At 42.2% G+C, this 18,051-nt stretch overlaps 1 protein-coding gene across 5 annotated transcripts in view; it reads right to left on the bottom strand.

Moving 5' to 3' along the window:
* The window catches only part of LOC115459871 (aminopeptidase Ey-like), a 188,222-nt gene that overhangs the window by 20,371 nt on the left and 149,800 nt on the right, over positions 1–18,051 (bottom strand). For all 5 annotated transcript variants that reach the window (XM_030189679.1, XM_030189678.1, XM_030189681.1 and 2 more), the window contains 5 exons: positions 14,778–14,905; positions 13,280–13,335; positions 9,803–9,950; positions 7,852–7,943; positions 640–750 (listed from right to left, as the gene is read on the bottom strand). In XM_030189679.1, coding sequence (XP_030045539.1) covers positions 640–750; positions 7,852–7,943; positions 9,803–9,950; positions 13,280–13,335; positions 14,778–14,905 — 535 coding nt within the window. The remainder of the gene's footprint in view (positions 1–639; positions 751–7,851; positions 7,944–9,802; positions 9,951–13,279; positions 13,336–14,777; positions 14,906–18,051) is intronic.

Genomic DNA, 18,051 nt, shown 5'->3' with positions numbered 1-18,051 from the left:
GATATGCCCCTGATGGACATTCTTCAGTTTTAGATGTTTACTGTATATCCCAGCTTTGTAAAATTGGGATGCAGAGGTTCATGTACTATGAACGACTAAATGCCGGTTTATGGACATCTAAAACAAGCACCATAGCGGTTCTTTCTGATTCTCTATTATTCCAATTTTTGACAATATGAAAGAACACTTTTTTAAGCCCAGCAGTTTCCTTCTGCCCCTTTAGACTTCCAGCGCAATCATTACTAGCATCTGCTGAACTAAGATGTCAATCATTCACTACTACCCGTGGTTACCCCCCCCCCCCCCCCGCCATATTCATATCCTTTCCTGAAGCCGCCCCACCGATACAGCTAGGAGTCACAAAGCACAGCTCTCTCCACAACTTGACTGTGGACCTTAAGTCTGATCATTAAGACTCATTGCTGATCCATGGCTGAGATTCCCTCTGCCTCAGGGTCTGTGAACAATGTCTCCACAGAATTCCAACCCCTGGCTGACCTGAGGTGTAGAAATATGGCTTGGAATTCATAGCCAGGTCTCTTCATGGCAGTGCAGAGCAATTGCCATAAAGCCGCCGCCTTGTCCTTAGAGCCAATTTTCACAATGGAATGAATACTGACAAATTAAAATTGTACTTACGGGTTATAACTGGAATTATTCATCCAGTTGTTAAATAAATCAGAAGCCAGGGTCTGACACTCCTGTATATCATTAGTACATGCCAAGCTGATGGCAGTCACCTCATTGTATCTGTGAAAGAATTGGATACACAAAAATAATGATTAATAAATAAAGGCAATTTAAGAAGAAGTGAGTTATGCATTTGGAGAGTAATACTGAATGCTTTTGATTTTTAAGTACAAACAAAAATGGAGGTAATTAATTCAAAATATATTGTGGGAAGTTTTTTTTTTTAAGATCTATAGGAGATAAAGTGTGCGCCCACTTTGAGGTACTTTAATAATTTATGTATGGATGTGGCATGTGGCAATATACACATATAAATGACCCCTCACAGAATACCAGATCTTTGTTGTCCTTTTTTTGAATCAGTTCCAAAGTACAAACATACATGCACTGACACATATGCATACATACAAACACATAAAGATATACCAGCCCACAAACACTTATACCCACATCCACACAAACCAAATAGAGATATACAACACACACACATACATTAAATAAAAATAATACATCCACACAAAACAGATAAAGTATATATGTATATACAACACATACAGACAAAATACAGACACAAGACACAGATGTGCAGAGAGGTTGGAAAGAATTCCATGAGCCATACTCTACATGCTTTCCCCTCTTGATTATCGACTCCAAAGTATCTGATACTTTGGGTGACCAGAGAGTTGGATCGGGGTGTGTGCTGGGTGTGGTACACTTAGATTTTTAGCAAGGCCTTTGACACAGTTCTGCATTGGTGACTTATAAGTAAAGAAATCCATTATTATAGGTTCAAATGTGACTGGCTGAGTGGGAGCAACAGAAGGTAGTGATAAATTGACTTCAGTCTGAAGATAAAGGCACTTAATCCTCCATTGCCTCAGGTACAAAGTTATATTATGAGCCCTCCAGGGACAAGGACATACCAAGTGATCTGATCATTTTAACTTCAAAAATGTCTTGTATTCCTGGATAGTGTTTGTTTCCTTTGGGTGTTCTGACTATAAGGTCACTGATGTAGTGCTCTAGTCCCAGCAAAATATGTGTGAAGACTCAAATAGGTTTCTGTTTTCTTTTTTTTTTAATTGTCTTTTGATTAGCCTCTTTATTCTTATTCTCTCCTACAGTCTTCCATCCTTTCCTCTGCCCTTCTCCCTCCCAGTCCCTTTACCATACTTCATCAATACTGTCCTGATATTTTAGTCAATGGTATAAACTGCTTAGTCATCTACCCAGGTCAATTTTGTGATATATCAAATGCACAAAATAAATAAATAAATAAATAAATAAATAAATAAATAAACCACAATATCAAATAATTGGATAGTAATTGAAGGGACAGAATGGCATTCTAGGTTCATGCACTAGGTTATAAAAAAAGAACACAGAAAATAGAAACAAAGAATATGATGCCAGATAAATACCATACGACCTATCCAGTCTGCTCATCCATACCAACCACTAAGCTCTACAATCCTTTCCTCTCCCTCAGAGACCCTCTGTGCTTCTTCCATACTGTCTTGAAGTCAGATACATTTCTCATCTCCAAGCACCCCTACTAGGAAGCTGTTGAATGCATCCTTTACCCTTTCCATAAGGAAATACATCCTTAGATTACTCCTTTGTCTATCCCCTTTTCCTTATTCCTCAGCTTCAAATTAAAAGAGGTTCCTCCCACCATGCATTTATACTAAGTATTTAAATGTGTCTATCATATTTCCCCTCTCCCGCTTGTCTTTCAAAGTTTATAAATTGAGATCATTAAGCCTCATTTCATATGCTTTATAACAAAAACTGACACCTTTCTGGACCAACCCTATCTGGTTTATATCCTTTTCAAGGTGCGGTCTCTAGAACTCTATACAGTACTCCAAATGAGGTCTTACCAAAGGCATTATCACCTCCTTTTGCCTGCTGGTCATGCCTCTCCCCATGAACCCAAGCATCCTTCTAGCTCTTGCCATTAGTTTTTCTACCTGATATACATCTTCAGATCATCAGATACCATTATCCCCAGGTCCCGCAATTCTTTTGTACACAGAAGTACTTCACCCCTTCTACTGTACTGCTCCCTTGGGTCTCTGCAGCCCAACTAGTGACCCTGCATTTTTTAGCATTAAGTCTTAGCTGTCTATCCTGTTGCAGAATTCAGTATCATCATCAAATGAGGCAAAATATTCGTAGCAACATGATACCTATACGCATCAGTTGGAAAAGGAAAATGTGGAAGAGCAGTTACACATTTCCTCTTTTGGATACTAAAAGAAGTCACTGAAGGATTTGATGCATGTAGCAAAACTGCTTTGCTAAAAGAGTTGTGTTAGCGCCAAGGAGTTGGAGTGAAGAATAGCGAATTCAATCTCAAGGTGTAGAGCTGCCTCCAAGTGTCAAAAATAAAACTGTTTTGTTAAAAGAATTGTGCTAGTTCCAAGGAGTTGGAGCGAAGAATAGTGGATTAAATCTGAATGTGTAGAGCTGACTTCAACTGGCAAATTTTATGAATTGAGGCACTAGCGAAAGCACACTTTACTTCCGGAAGAGACTATAAGAAACATGGACTGACGTCTTTAGCAAAAATTGAGTAATTCTTAACATTATAGGGTGATTGAGGCTGAGTGAATGAAGGTGGTAAATGTTGATATGTTTAAATGGTTTTAATAGATATGAACAGCATTGTGTGGAAAAGTTTTTCAAAATTATAACAGTAAAAAATAATAAAGATTGGTGATATATAAAAACAACAGTTGTTTGAGAAAGTGTACCATTTCTTTGATGAGGTAAATAAGCATGTGGATAAAGGTGAGCCCATTGATATTGTGTATCTGGATTTTCAGAAGGCATTTGGCAAAGTGCCTCGTGAATAACTCCTGAGGAAATCAGAAAGTCTTGGGACAGGAGGCAGTATCAATATTCTCAACGTAGAAGGTAAATAGTAGGGTTCCCCAGAGGACTATGCTAGGACTGCTGCTTTTTAACATATTTATAAATGATCTAGAAATGGGAATAATGAGTGAGGTGCTTAAGTTTGCTGATGACAAAAAGTTTCAAAGTGGTTAAATCACAAGAGGATTGTGAAAAATTGCAAAAAGACCTCATGAGAATGGGGGACTGGAAATCCAAACAGAAGATGGCATTTAATGTGAGCATGTACAAAGTGATGCATATAGCAAAGAGGAACCCAGACTATATGTATACTTGATCGTGATTTGTCCTTGTCATTTTCAGGGCATAGACTGTAGACGTCTGACCAGTACTGACTTTGTTCTCCTGCTACTGAAGCTCAATCTGTCCAGCCATGATCAGGGCACAGATCGTAGAAGTCTGCCCAACATTGGCTTTGCTTCTCAATTAGTGGTGCTGCCATCTAATCTCCGCTAACCTTGTTTGGTTCCGTGACTTCTATACAGGATTCCTTTGTGTTTATCCCATGCATTTTTTTAATTCTGTTACCAATTTCATCTCCACCACCTCCAGCGGGAGGGCATTCCAGGTATCTACCACCCTCTCCGTGAAAAAGTACTTCCTGATATTATACCTGAGTCATCCCCCCCTGCAATCTCAATTCATGTTCTCTCAGTGGCATTCCTAACCTGGATGGCACCCGGGGCGGATCGCCGATGCCCCCCCCCAGGTGCAGCGCGTCCCCCGCCTGCGAAATGACACCTCCCCCCCCCCCCGGTGAAATGACACCCCCCTGGGTGCACGCCGCTGGGGGGGGTGCCACGGCGCACACCTGTGGTCTCCGACTTCGCTAGCTTCGCTCGTTCGCTGCAGCTCCCTCTGCCCCGGAACAGGAAGTAACCTGTTCCGGGGCACAGGGAGCTGCAGCGAACGAGCAAAGTTAGCGAAGTCGGAGCCCACAGGCGCACGCCGCGGCACCCCCCCAGCGGCGTGCACCCGGGGCGGACCGCCCCCACCACCCCCCCTTGGTACGCCACTGTGTTCTCTAGTTCTACCACCTTCCCATCTCTGGAAAAGGTTTGTTTGTAGATTTATACCATTCAAATATTTGAATGTCTGTATCACATCACCCCTGTCTCTCCTTTCATCCAGGGTATAAATATTCAGTTCCTTAAATCTCTCCTCATACGTCTTGTGACACAAACCCCCTACCATTTTCGTTGCTTTTCTCTAAACCTCTTCAAGTCTTTTCACATCCTTAGCAAGATAAGGCCTCCAAAACTGAACACAATATTCCAAGTGGGGCTTCATTAATGACTTGTACAGGGGCATCCAAAACAAAAAGTGAGGAGAATGGATGAGGATACCAAAAAATATGTATTTATTCACATGAAAAAATTATTTAATAAATTATACACGAAATGGACCCGACACGGCCGTGTTTCGGCCCTAAGGCCTGCCTCAGGGGTCTTTGCAACCTAAGTTGAACAGTAAAACAAATGGAGAATATTATTACAGATATAACATAAACATGAATATAATAAATAAAGCAAAAAAACATTGGCTTAATGTGTAGCATAAATGAATAAACAAACAGACAGAAAATTATCTGTGACTCATTCTGGTAACATAACATTTGAATGTTGAAAGACAACCATATATGTGATATTTTAAACGGGTTTTTTTTTTTAAATTATTTTGAATTATTAAAAAATGTGGATTGTTAAAACACATGGAAAATGCTTTGAACAATACATCGATTAGTAAAAATAAACATTGTTTTTTTTTTTAAATTTAAAACAATTATGAGTTATTAAAAATTATGAATTATTGAACCACATGGATAATGTTTTGAACAGTACATTAATTTATAAAAATAATGTATCTGTATACAAAAAATGAATAAAAATATAAAGGATAATATATATATATATAAAGAAAATTTATGCATTTATGGTAAACATATGTTAGTCTTAAATAATCATGACAATGAACCAATTTTTGTGTATTTTTTACATCAAAATCTCATATGAATATAGTAATTTAATTTATACATTTATAATAGACATATATTGATCTTAAATAATCGTGACAATGAACCAATTTTTTGTATTTTTCACATAAAAATCTCATATGAATATAATAAATTTATTGTGTCCCAAAATTTTTTTTTTTTTTTTTTTACAGGGGCATCAACATCTCCTTTCTTCTGCTGGTTATACCCCTTTCTATGCAGCCTAGCATCCTTCTGGCTGTGGCTACCACCTTGTCACATTATTTCGTCATCCTGAGATTCTCAGACACCATCACCCTAAGGTTCCTCTCCAGAGCTGGGCTTATCAATCTCTCTCCTCCTATCTGGTACATCTCCTTTGGATTTCTGCACCCCAAGTACATCACTCTGCACTTCTTGGCATTAAATTTTAACTACTTATATGACTAGAACCCTAAAGACACCAGTGGGTGGGACTTGGGATCATTTTGTGCTAGACACACAATTAGCATTCAAGACACTGGCCGAGGGAGCTAGGATATGGTGTCGCAAGGTATGTCTGGTGGCCCGAAAGTGTATTTTACAGAACTGGATAGCCCCAGAACCACCTGCGTACTGGCAATGGAGGAACCAGGTGCATATATTGGCAACGTGGGAAGCCAGGGAGGCGAAGGGGGCCCCGAAACGGAAAAAATGTTTTATGCAAGTTTGGAGTCAGTACATACAGGGACTGAGCCCTCGCGGGCGAAATTTACTTCTTAACCTGTTGTAATCTTAAATTGGGGTCCTAAGTAACATAGTAACATAGTAGATGACGGCAGAAAAAGACCTGCACGGTCCATCCGCCTCCCAACCACCAGTCCCGCTTCCCACCACAGGCTCTGGCACAGACCGTATAAGAGATCTTTAATGCCTCTCCCTGGGTAGTGGTTGGTCCTTGGGATGGGGGGGGGGGACTTGAGAGGGGGTGTGGGGAGAATAGGGGGAGGGATAAAGTGTTAAAAGTAGATGAAGTACTAGACATTACTTTAATTGGTAGATTCAGACTTTGATGAAGCTTTATTGTGCAACTTTCGACACAACATAAAAGTTGGACACCAAGTTATCAAAAGGAAATGTGGTTTAAATGTTATAATATAGTGGGGTGTGGGGGGATAAAAGTTAAAAGATTGATGACGGTATATATCGGATTGTATTTGTTGAAGGTAGTTGATTCTGTTTGACAGTTAATGCTTTTACATTGTGCATGTGCAGTTTCTGTGCTGTCATTAATAAAAAAAAACTGTTGAAACTAAATGTTAACTACTTAAAAATAAATGTTCTAATCTTTTCCAAAAAATATATTAATAAAGATTTATTTTCAAAAAAACATGTGCAAAAGTATGCAACATAACTTCTAAAATCATTCATTCAAAACATTCATAACTACACTCAACCATATGGAAATTACATATTCTATGAAGTGTCACAAAAAACACCCCAATATAGTCCTCTTAGAAATGCCCCTCAATCAGAACAATCTTATCGTAATCTCCAATTTGTCAACACTGCATGAATGGCTCAACACCAATAACAATAATCGCTTCTCATAGTCCAACATGGTTCCAATCTGTACAAATCGATAAATAGAGAACCAACTGTTCACCTATGTCTCAAAGGAACCAAAACACCCACTACCCAGAAGCAGTGAAGCTCTCTGACTAGTTTGGATATAGCCGTCGCTATTGAGGAGCTAAGGAAGATGTGAGAGCTTGCTGCTCATGGACATCTATCTGCACTGGAGCTACAATTTGTATGGAAAGCCAGCTGAGTGATGAATAAGATATATCTAACAATTTTTTTCAGGGGATCAACCAGTGGCGTAGGAAGGGGGGGCGGGAGGGGCGGTCCGCCCCGGGTGCAGCGCTCGGGGGTGCCGGCCCCGCTGGTTCCCTGCTCTCTCTGCCCCGGAACAGGTTACTTCCTGTTCCGGGGCAGAGAGAGCAGGGAACCAGCGGGGCCGACGCAGCTCTGAGTGACGTGCACTCGGGGCGGATTGGCCCTCCCGCAGGTAACAATGCGGTCCGGGGGGATGCGCCGCAGAGGGGGGTCGCGCCGTGCTGCACCCGGGGGGTTTGTGCGCAGCTGCGACTCGCCCCGGGTGCCGTTAGCCCTCGCTACGGCACTGGAATCAACTCTTTTGTTTCCTTTGAGACACTCCCTCATCCATAGAACCAGTTTTACAAGGCACCGAGAAGTGAAACAAGAAGCATTTTATCTTGGATACTTACTGCTCCATCAATCCACTGGGGCGAGTGGTCCAGTTGTCTGTCATTTCTTTAAAATGCTGGAACAAGGCGGAGACTTGTTTTTTCATATATTTCTGTTTCATAGATTAAAAAATATATATATATATGATATATTTATTTTAAAAAACAGAATTATATCACATCCCCAGACCAGCTGTCCAAAGCACTACATAAAATTAAATTTATTACTCTTTCTGTGTGAATTTTAGAACTCAGGAGTATGTGTGCATGGACGGTAATCCAGTACAGGCCACCTATATTTTGTTGCTGGGACGCTGTGTACAAAGATGTGAATTCTATAAATCGTGCCTAAAAAAAAAAGTCAGCGTTGGAAAAAACCTGCTTAAGCACTATTCTATAAGCCACACCTAAAGTTAGGTGTAGTTTATAGAATAGCGCTTAAGCACAGGGGTCATGCGTAAGTTTAGGCACATCCATTTGCACCAATGAAAATGTGGTGCAAATGCCCCACTTAAAATTTACATGCGGAACCCCTTTATTCTATAATTGTGTGCATGACTCAAATCCATGCCCACGCTCTGCCCTGAAACACCCATGACCCTCCCATTTCTGCGCCTCCTTTTCTGGGACATGTAAAAATTTAGACACGGATCATGTTAATTGTTTTCAATTAGCACCAATAATTGTTTGTAAAAGAGCCAAGCACTGGCACTAATTGGCTTGTTAATCAATTAAATTGCGTGCACAAATTGAGCGCACTCCCACATTTGTGCATGCATTTGTGGCAACTTTTGTACAATTAGGGGATAAGTGTAAATTCTATATCAGCAATTACGCGCCTAATTGCCGTTAGAGAATGTTAGCTTAAGTCAGTATTTACGTGCAAACATTTAGGTGGAGTCACTTACACCATGTCAATGTCTGGTATAAAAGTCCATGACTAAATGTTGCAGTTGTGTGTGTAACTGTCAGTATTATAGAACCTCAGTTAGTTGGCGCTACGTTTTAGAGCATGCTAAATGCTAGAGACACCCATATATTCCTATGGGTGTCTCTAGCGGTTTAGAGGACATTCTAAATATGACGCCTAAAAAATTGGTAGGTGCGAGGGAGAAAGTTTGTTCTCGGCACATCCCATCACTTTGGTACTGTTACATTTTTGATCCCTGATGCAGGCACTGTGAGCCAAAACATGGCCCGTGTCGGGTCATTTTATGTAAGTTTGATATTCAAGTCATACAATGAAAGGAACTGTGTCCCTTTTTTGAAGGCTCTCGGTTCTTCATTTTTTTTTCCAGTTTGAACTTTGTTCTGTACTTTGGACCCTCTCTGTGCTGATCTAGTCTGAAAAAGTGTAATTTTCTCCTTGACTTTATGGGTATATGAATAATGTGTCCATAATAGTTCATGTGTGAATCACATCATACACATAACTATAATAGCTCCTATGAATCATAACATATCTATAACAAGATAAGCTAAGCTGCCTTTCTTACATATGAATCAGGGGCGTAGCCAGACAACAGATTTTGGGTGGGCCTAGGCAAGAAGTGGGTGGGCACCAATTGTTCTCCCCCCACCCAGCCACCACAAAAAAAGAAAATTTCAGCTGGCGGGAAAACGCTTCTTTCCACCTTGGCAGTCTGCAGCAGGCATGTACTGAAAACTGAGCATGTGCAGGTGCCCGTATCGTGGAGAGTAGCGTTTTCATTACCATCAGGGGGAAGTCTTCTGCTGGCGGAGCTTGGGATCCCCACCTGCTACTGCTAATACGTGTGCTGCTGTTGGGTGGGCTTGAGCCCTAATTGGGTGGGCCCTGATATGAATCATAACATACAATCATAATGTCAATGTCAGTGCCAATGAGGTACACATAATAATTCATGTGAATCATAACACTCATAATGGTAGATTGAGCAGTATATAAGTTCTTAAATAAATAAACAAACAATAACAGGATAAGCCATCCTACCTTCATTGATCCATAAACATCAGTGCGGTCAAACATCAGTTTGAAGTAATCCAAGCTAGCCACAGCAGTTTGCCAGGGCATGTACTCTGTGTCATTAATAAGAAATTTAGTGGTCTCCAACGCAGCTGTTGTATTTATATATTTAGCCCTAAAATAAAATAGATACGAATCAAAACATCTAGGATTCCCACCTTTTTTCTCTATTTAAAGACCCTTGTAACCAGATACCTGAGCAGGTGTGACTCAGGTTTCCTTGCTAGACCTCACCAGTCACTGGAGAGGAAGGGGCTTCTTCCAGAACTGACCCCCTCATCATCATCTGCAATTGGAAGTCACTTCTGTAATGGCAGATGTTTTTACTTCGACACTGAAGGACACTTTTCCTACAGATATAATAGGCTTCTAGCCCATTGCCTGGTTTATTAATTGGCCGCTAAATTAGTTTTCCAGTTGCTTATGCTGGATGAGTTGCTAAAGCCCATTAACTAACCTCTCAGACAGAGCTAAATGGTAGAGGATTTAGCTCTTACTTTACTGATATAAGCACATCATGATAAGAAAATCATTTTTTACAATCCATCCCACCCACACCCCACCCCAACCCCAAATAAATCCACGGGTATGATTTTGGAAAGTTAGAATATTAAACTTATCAGGTCTAGAACCAACATGCCTTGTCCTGTATCTTCTGCAGATAGACATGCTGCCATTTTCCCCCTCCCTGGTAATTCAAGTGAGGTTCCTGGGTTGATTAATGGCAGCCTGTTTTGCAAAGGGGAGAGATGTGCCTGACTAAAGTGAATGGTATCTGATTCCCAACAGTATCTGTAGGCTGGGAGCAGAATAAACTGTGATATATCCCAGAGGATATGGCCACAGAGTAATGTAAGAATGTAGTATACAAGCCCCTAGGATGAGGAGCTATCCCCCAAATTCTATAAATGTTGCTCAAAATTGCATGTGAAAATTTGGGCATATCTGCTCATGCAATTTAATTGAATAATGAGCCAATTAGCACCAATAATTGAGTGTTAATAATCAATTATTGACACTAATTGGCAACAATATGAATTTGCATGCACATCTTGCTAGACAGTATTCTATAAAGATGCGCACATACATTTTTTTAGTGCGCAACTGAAAAGGGGGCATGGGCAAGTCAGGGGTGTTAACTAAAGATGCGTGTACTATTATAGGCTATAAATGCCATAAATAATAATAATAATAATCTGGTTGTTCCGTGCCTAATTGAGGCACAGGGATTTACATGAGGACTCAGTTGGTGTAAAACCTCACACCCAAAATTCAGCATGGATTTTGACACTAAGTGCTATTCTAGAAACAGTGCCCAACTTGGAGCATCATTTATAGATGCAGTGCTCATTTTTTTCGGTGCCCAAATTTGGACGCCATTTACTGAACCTAGTTATCTGTCTTTCTGATCCTATCTCTCTGGTTCTAGGTAGCCTTGAAGAGAGCATGTGCTGCTGGAGTGGTGCCCTGGTAACCTAGTCCGGTAGTTTTGGGGAGAAAAAGTTAACACAAAGGTGGGAAGTGAAATTCCTAGATTCATTGGAGTAAGGAAGTCAGGGCTGGAAATACAAGTTCCCAGATCACTAAAATTGGGATGGAAGGCGTGAATTCCCAAACACACTCAACAATGAAGAATCACTCAGTCAGGGCTGGATGGGTGATTGGCCAGACCATCCTCCGTGAAAGTCACAAAAGGAGAGAGGGAAAGTATTGAGTCTTACAGATACAAAATGATACAGAAGAAGAATCGAAGGAACTTGTGGAGACACAGAAAGACTCCACAGTGAAAACTGATACTCTAGTCTGTGAGGTTAAAGAACGGGAAGGAGAAACAAGCATCTTTACAGTGTTCCGAGAGAAGATTTTGCATCCCTTCTTGATCATTCTTTTGGTCCTTTTATCTGAAGGTACATCTATATAAATGTGGAGCTATTCTATAAGTTGGCACCAAGGTTGCCAGATGGGAAAAATTTTCCCAGCCCAAAATCAGCCCTAAACCCGCCCAAAAAATGCCCAAAGTCGAACCCCGCCTCCCACGTCACCAACCCAACCTCCCACGTCACCAACCCCGCCTCCCACGTCACCAACCCCACCTCCCACATCATTAACCCCGCCCCCTGATGTCACCCCTGACATCGTTAACCCCGCCCCTGACGTCAACCACGCCCCTGAAAAGCTTCTATTGGACCACATCGGTCCAATAGAAGCCCCGGGAAAGCTTCTATTGGACCAAATTGGACCAATAGAAGCCCCGGAAAAAAAGCGCACAGCGGCCGCAGGAAAAAAGCCCAAACCCGCACCCCGCAGCCACCGAAAATTTTCCGCAGCTGCTCACAGAAAACCCGCCCAGTGTTGCGGGAATACCGCAACCCTGGCAACAATGGTTGGCACCTCAGTTTAGGTGCCCCAGTACCATTTGCTTAGCGCCGATTCTATAAACAGCATCTTGGCACCAAGATTTCATATATAGAATACTAATGTAAGTCATTAAAATTGGAAGTAATGTGTCATGACGGGGTGAGCCCCTGGGCTGCAGCTGAGTTGACACTACCTAGCCAACAGGAGAGCTGGCTAGGCTCTAATTGGAAATGGTGAGACACCCTGGCAAGGCTAGAATAAAGACAAGGCTGGAGCTTGAAGACTGGACTGGAGCTTGAGGTCAGGGCTGGACCTTGGAGTCAGGGCAGGAGTTGGAAGATAGGGTTAGAACAAGGAAGAAAGCAGGGCAGGAACAAGGCTGGAACATGGAGCATCAGCAGGACTAGAACAATACATGGATAGGAACAGGACACAAACTGGAACAAGGCTGCAACACACACTAGACGACTTTAGGAGACCTGTTGCAAAGGCACTGGCAGGGAGTCAGGAACTTCCGTAAATACTACCAGATAGGAAGTGATGACATCAGCCAGAACCCTCTTGCAGAGAACCGACTTCCTGAGCCCATACATCTAGCTCCATCTCTACCTGTTTTTAAGTCTATGCTGAAAACCCACCTTTTCACTACTGCCTTTGGCTCCTAACCGCTACTCATTTGCCCTCCTTCTCTCCTGTTCCTCTTTACCAGTAATTTCCTTGCCCGTAAATGTCTTGTCTGTCTGTTTTACCTAGATTGTAAGCTCTTTGAGCAGGGACTGTCTCTATGTGTCTCATGTTCAGCGCTACGAACGCCTGGTAGCGCTATACAAATGTTATTAGTAGTAGTAGTACTACTACTTATCATTTCTAAAGCGCTACTAGACACTTTGCTGTCTAACTGGATTATCACAAAGATTGGATGCAAGACAAGGGGGGAGGTAGAGGGCCAGTATTCAGTTTTGGTTTGTGTGGAACCCTGTATGTTCATCTATTCTGGAAGATAGAGAACCAAGGTGGAGGAAAAACAAAAACTCACTTGGATAAGGAGTGAAATTCAGCATTAGTTATTTTAAAAGATGCACCTACCTTGCTAAACTAAAGGCATCACTAATGATTTGAGCTCGATTCATGACTGGAATGACCTAAAAAGCACAAAACAAATAAATATATAAACCTTGAAGTAATGAAAGACTTGGAAAATATTAAAAAAGAATTAGTTATATATCTGCTTCAGCGTGAGCCTGGAATCAGCCCTCTCAGGTGGAAGAGAGAGAAGTTCTGGAAAGAAAAGCAATCCACACACGTAACGGCCTGATTTGGTCTATTCTCCTGTGCTCTCTCTTTTTTGTGTGGGAGCTATATATATGTAAATCCTTCTTAGAAAATCGTTCCTTCTAGATGGAGTGGATGTCAACCTTGACCTCCTCTCATTTCCTGACATATGGCATCCCCCAAGGAATCACTTCTAGTCCCTATCATGCTTAATTGGTTTGTTTTTAATGTGTTTTGGTGACCCTCATTCAGAACTTTTGGGTAATGGGGTTCTTCTACACAGAAGCAAATTCCCCCGATTTCTGCACCCTCAATTTGTGACTGGGCACAATAGCTCAATAGCTTTCTTGGTTCAGGAGGAAACTTAACCCCCTAAAATCTGAAGCAATATGGTTCACTATGAATAACATGGTTCCATCTCTTTTGCTCTCCATCCTCGGTACAGCAATTCCATTAAAAAAAAAGCTTTGTGGTGACTCCAGGGACCCCATGTGCTGGAGCAGCGGGCTGAGAACCAGAAAAACGTATTACATTAAACTTTCTGCTGAGGTCATGAGCAGAGACAGTGCACTTGGCATCTCCATATTATTCGCACAGTGTGTACCAGAGAGCAGAAGAGCAGAAGAAAATCGCATGTCTAGTGGCTTGGGAATCACTAAGATTCTCTTATTACATTGTGATCTTAGAACTGCAAAAAATAAATGTGTTATAAGACAGTGCTCATGGATTCCATGAACTTTCCTAAGATTTACTTTAGATGGGCAAATGTTGACCTTCCATGGAAACATCGCCAATATTTCGTATACATTACTTATTGTGGTTTTTGATTTACTAATGTAACTCAATTGTGTTTTTTTTTCCAATTTAGAAGCTAAGTAGCAGAGGTCATTGGGAAATAAGACAGAAATCATATGCTTAGAACTGTCTTTTTCAGGTCAACCAGGACTGGAATGAGGGCGTGTGATTGCCAAGGACCACTGCTACAATGGCTGGTCTAAAGTACAATAGGAAAATATTCATAGGTAGCTGTGGAAAAAGCTCATAGCTACAGATCCCAGCCCTGGCTCTGTTTGACTCAGAACACCAAATGAGAAGCAGACTAATCATGAATGAAAAGAAAAAAGAAGACGCACAGTGGGAACGTAGTCTGAACTGCGTCTTCTTGTTTAAAAAAGCTCTTCTTGAGACACAAGAGTAATCGGGGGCGGCATCTGATCCCTTACAATGCTCAGTTCCCATTGCAAGCCTAGAGCTGAGGCAGACCTGGAAGGAAGGATTAATTTAGAGGATATTTGCATATCTAGAAACTTACTAAGTGATTGGTCTGCAATTGCTGAAGAAGCTTTTTCCGATTCCCTGAATCATAATTAACTCTATAATATCCTTCCACATTGATGTTGGCCAGGACCCAATCAGATGTTTTGAAATTATCATTGATCTCTGTTAGAAGAGAGAAAGGAAAAGTACTGGGTTATAAACTGAACCCCTTCATTGAGTAAACAGAAAACAACCTTGACAAAAGAGTCATCATCATATAGACCTCCAGAAAAAATATCATCAAACTAGCATGAATCTCTATTGTCTTAAGGATACGTTACTGAAATAGCTCCCCCCATGTATTACTAGACACGTTCACAAAACTCCTGCATGTTGAGCAAGTTCACAAAACATGGAGAAAGGTCCTGGAATAAGATGCAAGTCCCAATGCTGAGGGAAATGCGAACAAATTTAGGATAGGTGTATGACAGGTACAGGCTAACCCATACAGTACACAATTCATTTGAAAAATAGAAAAATGAGACCACAAACTTATTTAGAAAACAGATGAAGGTTTTTTGACCAGTGATGGTGGTTCAAATGTAAGGTTCTTCCATGGTGAGGTCTTTTTCCTTCAACTTTAATATCATATTATATTCAGTAAATTTAAAAGATAAGATTTTGGGCTTTAATAGGCATTATACGTTGGAATCAGTTTGTGAGTTGTAATATGAGCCTATCTGGCCCATTCTGTGGGCTAAAGCCAGTGGGCGGAGCCTGCTGCCATATTGAGTAACCCCAAACATTCACAGACACTATTGAAAATAATAGCAAACGTGTGACGTTTATAGTTGTTTCAGTAAACCTCCTTGATTTTGCATTCTTTTAGTTGGGAGGGTTTGGAGAGTTTTCAATTGGTCTGTGAAGGGGAGAGGGTTATTTTCAAAATGTTTTTGTCATTGCTCAAGAGCTTGCTTTGTTATTTGCAGTGCTGTATTGTGGATTTCAGTGCTGTGCTATATGCCTTTATTTTTCCTTATGATGACAATAAAGATATTTCTACATAGAAACAATATCAAGCACTTATGATTTCTTTTTACTGCTTTTAAAATTTATTTTATTTTTACTTCTGGGGGGTCCTGGGGTATGAGCAGCAGTCTCACCATGGGTGCGGGCGCTCAAGAGCGGCAGACTTGTTATTGGAGCCACAAGAGTTCCCATAACTCAGTCCTGAAGCTCAGGCAGAACTGGGGCCTTTCTTAAAGCTGCCCCCCTACAAAAAAATCGAGCCTCCTGCACTTCCAAAAACAAGTCTGCTGCTCCAGAGCACCTGCACCTGTGGCAGGACCGCAGCTCACATGGCCCCCACTCGCAAGCACCAACGAGAATCTCCTCACCCTCCAAGACCCCCCAGAGGTAAAAACAGTGCCGTAGCGAGGGTGCCTGACACCCGGGGCGGGTCGCCGCTGCGCACCCCCCCCCCCGGGTGCAGGGCACAGCACCCCCCCTCCGGAGCGCCCCCCCCCGAAACGCACCCTACCTTTCAGTGGGGGGCAGGCGGGAGGGCCAATCCGCCCCCAGTGCACATCACTGGGAGCTGCGTCAGCTCTGCTGCTTCCCTGCTTTCTCTGCCCCGGAACAGGAAGTAACCTGTTCTGGGGCAGAAAGAGCAGGGAACCAGCGAGCCGACACCCCCCCCCCCCCAGCGCGTGCACCTGGGGCGGACCGCCCCACCGTCCCCCCCCCCCCTTCCTACGCCACTGGGTAAAAATAATTTAACCTTGGGTTCTGACGGTTCCTCTTTGTACATCCATATGCTGATAGCTTATTTGTTTAGAGTACACCAATATGACAGCTGACGTCTAATAGGAAAGAAGGTCATTTTCGAAAAAGAAAAATCTCTACCTTTTTATTCAAAAATACTACAGATGTTTTGTTTTTTGGATGTTTTGTGATTTGGACGGTTTGGTTTTTTTGGTCCATTTTCGAAAAAAAAAAAAAAAACGTCCAAGTGCAAAATGTCCAAAATCAAAACATTGGGATGTAGGAGGAGCCAGCATTTTCAGTAGACTGGTCCCCCTGACATCCCAGGACAGCAATAGGGCACCTAGAGGGCACTGCAGTGGACTTCATAAACTGCTCCCAGGTACACATCTCACCATTGCTCTCTTATGTTGTGTGCTGAGCCCCCTAAAACCCACTACCCCCAACTGTACACCACTACCATAGCCCTTACAGGTGAAGGGGGCACCTATATGTGGGTACAGTGGGTTTCTGGTGAGTTTTGGAGGGCTCACAGTTTCCTCCACATGTGTAACAGGTAGGGGAAGGTAGGAGCCTGGGTCCACCTGTTTGCAGTGCACTGCATCCAACACTAGACTACTCCGGGGACGTGCATGCTGCTCTAATGGACCTGAGTATCTGAGGTTGGCATAGAGGTTGGTAAGTAATGTTTTTCATCATATTTTTTGGGGGTGGTAGGGGGTTAGTGACCACTGAGGGAATAAGGGGAGGTCGTTCCTGATTCCCTCCAGTGGTCATCTGGCTATTTAGGGCACCTTTTTGTGCCTTACTCGTAATAAAAACAGGTTTAGCTCAAGATGTCTAAGTTTTAGTCCTGGACGGTTTGTTTTGTTCCATTATGGCTGAAAAGCGTCTAAGTCTTAGGAACGCCCAAGTCCCGCCTTGAATACGCTCCTGGCACATCCCCTTGAGATTTAGACGCACTTCTGACGGACTTCAGAAAAAAACGTCTAAAAATAGGTTTCGAAAATACTGATTTTTGTTTTGTTATATTTGTACCCCACACTTTCCCACTCATGGCAGGCTCAATGTGGCTTACATGGGGCAATGGAGGGTTAAGTGACTTGCCCAGAGTCACAAGGAGCTGCCTGTGCCTGAAGTGGGAATCAAACTCAGTTCCTCAGGACCAAAGTCCACCACCCTAACCACTAGGCAACTCCTCCACTGTTGCTACTATTTGAGATTCTACATGGAATGTTGCTATTCCACTAGCAACATTCCATGTAGAAGTCGGCCCTTGCAGATCACCAATGTGGCCGCGCAGGCTTCTGCTTCTATGTGCAGGACGTCAGACTCACAGAAACAGAAGCCTGCGCAGCCTTCTACATGGAATGTTGCTAGTGGAATAGCAACATTCCATGTAGAATTTCCAATAGTAGCAACATTCCATGTAGAATCTCCAATAGTATCTATTTTATTTTTGTTACATTTGTACCCTGCGCTTTCCCACTCATGGCAGGCTCAATGCGGCTTACATGGGGCAATGTAGGGTTAAGTGACTTGCCCAGAGTCACAAGGAGCTGCCT

This window comes from Microcaecilia unicolor, chromosome 1 (genome assembly GCF_901765095.1).
Source record: "Microcaecilia unicolor chromosome 1, aMicUni1.1, whole genome shotgun sequence".
NCBI classification, from domain to species: domain Eukaryota; kingdom Metazoa; phylum Chordata; class Amphibia; order Gymnophiona; family Siphonopidae; genus Microcaecilia; species Microcaecilia unicolor.
This window is presented reverse-complemented; position numbering and strand designations above follow the sequence as displayed.